Source organism: Echinops telfairi, unplaced genomic scaffold (assembly GCF_000313985.2).
Source record: "Echinops telfairi isolate 266 unplaced genomic scaffold, ASM31398v2 ScPeMD7_7469;HRSCAF=8507_0, whole genome shotgun sequence".
In the NCBI taxonomy this organism is placed as follows: Eukaryota; Metazoa; Chordata; class Mammalia; order Afrosoricida; family Tenrecidae; genus Echinops; species Echinops telfairi.
In genome coordinates this window covers 46,688,804-46,694,691 of record NW_022111372.1, presented here as the reverse complement: position 1 = coordinate 46,694,691, position 5,888 = coordinate 46,688,804, and the positions used below count along the sequence as shown (strand labels likewise).

Here is a 5,888-nt window from a genome sequence, read left to right as displayed (position 1 = left end):
CACAGTTATGAAAATGAAAAGAGAGGTAAGTTACCAGTTGGAGAAATATTTGTAAAGCATATTTGGCAAAGGATTTATAGCTAGCATTAAAGAGCTTCTCTAATTCCATAAGACAATACAATTTTAGAAATGTGCAAAAAATTTGAACAGCCACTTCACCAAAGTGGATGACTAATGAGCCCACATAAAAGTGCTCAACATCATTAATCGTTATGGAAGGACAAGCAAAAGCCACAGTAAGATGCAACTACAAACTCATTAAAAAGATCTACCATACCAGGTGTCGGTGAGGATGTAGTGAAACAGGAAATCTCACTCATTGCTTAAATATATATAAATATCCACTGCCATCAGTCAATTCCAAATCATAGGGAGGAGGAGAAATACCCTATAGGGTTTCCATGGTAAGAAGTTTTGCCACTTCTTAAAATGTGTGTTAGTACGGGTAGACTAGAGAAACAAATTCATAAGCATGCAAATAAGAAAGAAGTTTACATACAAGAGCAGTTGAATATTGAGAAAACATCCCAGCCCAGCCCAGATCAAGTCCATAAGTCCGTTATTAACCCATATGTCTGATACCAATCTATAAAGTCCTCTTCAGACTAATGAAACAAATGCAATGAGCCAAATGCAGGACAATCACAGGCCAGTGGGTGCAAAGTCTTTTGGGTCCAGTGGCATTGTAAGCATCTTAGGGGTCTCCACATGGCTTCTCCAGGTCAGGGCACTAGTGCAGTTCCAGGTGTCTTGTCAGATATAAAGTCTCCCGGGGAGTGACTAGAGAGAGTCTCTCCTTCTCTAAGGAGGAAAATACAGATTTCCCAGAATTATCAGGAGAAGGCCATGCCCACACAGAGGCCTCATTGGTTATATCTTGATTGACAGGCTAGACTCCACCCCTACACTCTAAATCCTCAAATTGACACCAGTTTATGTAACAACTACAAAATGTTAAACATACACTCATCATATGACCTAGCAATTCCACTGCTAAATATTTTCTCAAGAAAAATGAGAGTATATACCCACCTAGATTTGCAAACTAATGCTCCAAAGTTTTATTTGTAATAAGCTTTGTTTCCTCAAAGTGGAAACAGGCACATTTCCATCAATAGTGAATAGAAAAATCAAGTGAGCCTATTTCCATTCCATGAACTAATCCTCATCAATAAAAAGAAATGAAATATTGATAAGCTATTCATGCAACAAGAATCTCAAATTATGCTGAAAGAAGTTATGGAGGAGGGAAGGATGGCAGAATTTCACTCCTATGAAATTCTACAAAAGGCAAATTAATCTATGGTGGTGAAAGAAGAGGACACTTCTGGAAGTAATGGACACTTTATCTTATGGTGTTGAATTTGTGTATCAAATTATCCATTTTAAATCATACAATATATTACTGCCAACTAAACTTCAATAAGACTGTTAGCCAAAACAAAAAGAGAGAGAGAGATTAGTGCCCAAGAGATGGTGCTCCTCCAAAGCCTGACCCTGACTGTGAGCTTTGGAGCTGGATGTGGACATTGGTGGGCTAGGTTGACTGGGATGTATCCGAGGAGGCCCATGCCTTTTTTGGTGAAGGGAATCTAAAGTAAACGTGAGGGCAGACAACTGGGGTGAACCTGGCAAGTGACACAGACTTTTTTTTCTTTCCCCCTTTTTGCTGCTCCAACACAGGGTGCACTCTTCCATATGCCAAACTCTATCCCGCCAAATCTTCATGCGACTGAGGTCTTATCCCCCTGCTCAGTCAGGGCTCAGCATGGATGCTGTGGCTTCCTTGAGCATCATGTTTAGTTCCTACCTTCACCCTGCCTCACTTTCTTTATTTCTGCTTTATTTCACTGTTCATATCACAACCCCAAAATGCTTATTTCAGTTTTGTGATCCACTCATTCTTCCTTTCCATGCTTCAGTGCCACACCCAGATTTCTTTCACTGGGAGCGCACCCACTCCACGGGTCCCATAAGTGTTTAGAACTCACAGCAGCCCCTGCCAATGATTAATTGAAAAGTTTGGAATGTTTGGGCCGGGTCCGAACTAGGCAGCCCCAGTTTGGACTAAGCTGAAGTAGGTCCAGGCCCTACATGTGCTTCCCTGCACGTCCCAGAGGTCACCAGCAGACAGCGCCAGATAAGATAACCGCCAGATAAGATAACCAGTGAAACCAGATGTTCTGGGTTCAAAGACAGCCCTGAGGTGTCAACAAGCAATTCTTGGAGTTTCCAGACCCTATATGCTGATTGCCATAACTGCCATACATTCCTCACCACCCCTTTAAAAACCCTTGCCCCCAGCTGCTGACCACGACTTCCCTGACCTGTTGGCCTAGGTCACGGAACCTTTCCCACCCCCGTGGGAGTCTGCACGTCCCTCAGCCCATGGCCTGCGCCGTCAGCTGTCTTTAAGCTTCCCATTCCCGGATGTTCCCTGGCCTATTGTCCTGCCTGAGTTTGGCCTTTGTGATGATTGGTGCTCGGTGGCAGGCAGCCGCCATGCTCATTGGACATCTCCGCCAGGCATCCAAGTGCACCTCATTTGCATGCGGACCTGTTTGAGGACTGATGCCTGCCATTTCTTCCATATTTGGTAGCTGCGTGATTATTGGATACTACCTGTTACGCTTTATTAGCATATGATGTAATGTTACCCACCCACCATTGAGTATTTAAGCCTCTGCCTTCTGCTCAATGAAACGAGGCTTGATCAGACTCCTGTCTTGCCTCGATTTCTCGTGTCTCTTGCCCCTCTTCATTCCCAGTCCCTTTTTCAGGTATCCACGTTGTTTGATGACCCGCGGGACGGGTCACCCCCTCCCCCTAATAAAGCTATTTCTGTTTCTGCTCTCCCTTGTCCTGTCAGTTACATCTGTCTTCCTCCCTGTTCCTCAGTTCCACTTTACAGTGGTGGGGAGCATACAAAAGGCAGGCCTTTTAGCCTTAGGGAAGCCCAACTCTGCAGTGTGATTTGTGATCAGAGCTCCCTCCTGGGATCAGGCTAAGGCTAGTCTCCAGTGTTTTGTTTGGTCCTGCCTCCACTCCCTCTCCCCCCGCCCACCTCCCTCTTTCCTGTCCTGCCTCCCTCTCTTCTCCTGCAAGCACTTCAGCAATAATGCACTTTAAACGACCTCCCTCCCCTAACCAGGAGGACAAACAACAGAAGCACGGGTGAAGGGAGACAGTGGACAGTGTAAAATATTAAAAGAATAATAATTGATCAAGGGGTCACAAGGGTGAGAGGATGGGGAAGGGAGCGAAAAAAGAGGAACTGGTACCAAGGGCTCAAATAGAAAGTAAATGCTTTTGAAAATGATGATGGCAACATATGTACAAATGTGTTTGATCCGATTGATGTATGGATTGTTATAAGAGTTGTAACAGTCCCCAGTAACATGATTATTTTTAAAAAGCTCATCTTAGGCTCAGCTTATAAGGAGCCTGATCTATAAACTCTACAAGTTCCTGTCTGAAGCTGTGCTTATAAGGCGTGCCCCCATCCCCTGGGTTCCCTTCGAGCATGCTGTACTTGCACAAATAAGTTAGCTTGAAGAGGGAGTGTTTTCTTCCCTTGAGGACAGTGTCTGGAATGCAGGAGGCACTCAGTAAATGCAGTGAGTGGATGAGTGGAGAGCAGAGAGTCTGTTTTACAGCTCAGCTGCCAGCACCTCTGCCAGGCCGGCTTGGAGGCATTATGACACAACTGCTGGGCCAGAGCTGAGTGGTTTTGAGATGGGGCCAGGACTAGGACAGCAGCTTGGCACTGCCACCACATCTTCCAGGTAAGGCACAGCAAGCAGTCACAATTTGCAGGGAAGGATCCTCCTAGAAAACGTAACTTCAAGGGTGGGCCTGGTCCTACCTCTTGGGTCCTGTGTGGGCATCCAGAGAGGATCCCCTTGACCTAGATGTAGGGGATAGCACCACCCAGCCTCTCCCCACTGAAGCATGAGGGCAAGTACTGATTCAAAGGAGTCATGACAAGGGAACCTGCCCTAATTCTTTCCTTTTTCACTCTCCACGGGGGAGGGACGAGAGGAATTTTGAAAAGAATTCTTAGCCCCCTTTCTCAAACAACAGGATCAGCACTTTCTGGGTGGCAGGGGGTTGGGACTTGTTCATAGCTGAACTTCAGCTTCCTTGAGGATGGAGCCAGCTTGGAATGATGGTCACGTCTAGTCTGCACACCCCATGACCTTGAGCCCTAGTATAGGTCCTTGCCCATGACACATCCCCTCAATCTGTCACTGAGCACAGCGGATATGATCTGTCCAGACTTGCCTTCCAGCTTGAGGGGGGCCCTGGCCACGTTAGAGCCATCTGCACTGACCAGGGCCTGACAGAGCAGGTGCCAGTTGTGTGGCAGTGTGTCACAGAGTCTGGTCCTACTCCTATAGATCCCACGGACCACGGAAGGAAACACTGCCCCGTCCTGAGCCAGCCTCACCATTGTCCAATGACTCAGTAAACAGGGGCAGTGATGGTGTTGGTTAGGCTAGACATCCCACCAGATACTTGCCAGAATCCCTAGCCCACCCTGGATTGAGCAGTTTCCATTTATTTTTAGAAAGAATTTTAAATTTGCAGTACCTTCACACTTTGAAAAAGTCACATAGGTCCACCTTTGTAGCTCCCTCCTCTTCTAGCCCAGCCTATCACCCCACCCAACTCTACATCCACGCTGTCCCTCACGGTGGGTGAAAATCCTATTCTTGGTCCGTCCTTCACCCTGTCTACAAGACCTCTGTACCCAGCCCATCCATGGCCCTTGGGGAAAGGTGGTCTCAGCCAGCCTGCAGCTGGTGAGAATCTGCAGGGATAGCTTGAGCGGTCAGCCCTACGCCCAAACAGCCAGGGCCAGCCTGGTCCTGGAAGCCAAGCGGGGTGTGGGGACCGCCTGGGGCTTGCTCCCTGGGCCTCTTACACACACACTCTTCCCCCACAGCAGGGCCCCTGGCTCGCCTTCGGCATTCTGGCTCCCGAAGCAGGGGCGTGGCCCAGGTCGCCTGTGTCCCCACAGGTCCCCCCTGGCCTACAGCACACCCATCACAGCTGGCCCCGATCCCGCTGTGGAGGGCTTCAGGGACCTGAACCTGGGCCATGCTGGCCGTTTGTGGGCGCAGCTGCGCCAGTTCTGGGCCGACCACTTTTCCCGACGCTTCTCGCCGCGGCGGCCGCCACTGCGCCGCATCTCCTCCATGTCCACCTTCTACCTGCTGGACCACTGCACCCGCCAGGCCGAGCTGGGCCTCTGCTACGGCGCGCCGCGCACGCGCCTGAGCAACGCGGCCTTCGTCTTCCGCCGCGGCCGCTGGGCCGCCGAGGGGCCGCACGAGCGGCTGCCGAGGCCCCCGGGCCCCGGCGTGAGGGAGCACGTGCAGGAGGTCCGGAACCAGATGCTGCTGGAGGAGAACAACTACCTGAAACTGCAGCTGGAGCTGCTCATGGACATGCTGACCGAGACCACGGCGCGCCTGCACCTGCTGGAGAACCAGTTGGACCCCGAGGCCAACCTGGAGCCCGCCGCCGCGCCGCGCACCTGGCAGAGGAAGCTGCACAAGCGCCAGGGCGTCGGCGGCGTGCCCATCGTGCGGGAGCCGCGCGCGCTCGAGGCGCGGTGACAGATTAAAGCTCCGTGCTGCGCACGCGCGCGCGCGCCTCTTACTGGCCGAGGCGCCTGGGCGCCTCAGCGTCGCCCGCCTCCGGCCCGGGGACCGCAGGGAACGGACGCCGGCGCGGGCAGCACCAGGCTCTCGCATCCCGCAGGCGCAGGGCAGGCTGCGTGGGCTCGGAGGCCCGGCGCTCAAGGGCAGGTGTGGACAGGAAGCTCATGTAAGCGAAGGGTGCAGGGAGGGAAAGGTCCTTGTGTGGCTCACAGGGACCAG

General features: G+C 51.0%; 1 protein-coding gene across 1 annotated transcript; it reads left to right on the top strand.

The window, feature by feature from the left end:
* The first annotated feature begins 3,735 nt into the window (after positions 1-3,735).
* CBY3 (chibby family member 3) lies at positions 3,736-5,624 on the top strand. The gene is made up of 2 exons (XM_030888740.1): positions 3,736-3,785; positions 4,949-5,624. Exons 1-2 carry the CDS (start codon positions 3,736-3,738, stop codon positions 5,622-5,624), a joined length of 726 nt encoding a protein of 241 aa, XP_030744600.1.
* Positions 5,625-5,888: the final 264 nt, after the last annotated feature.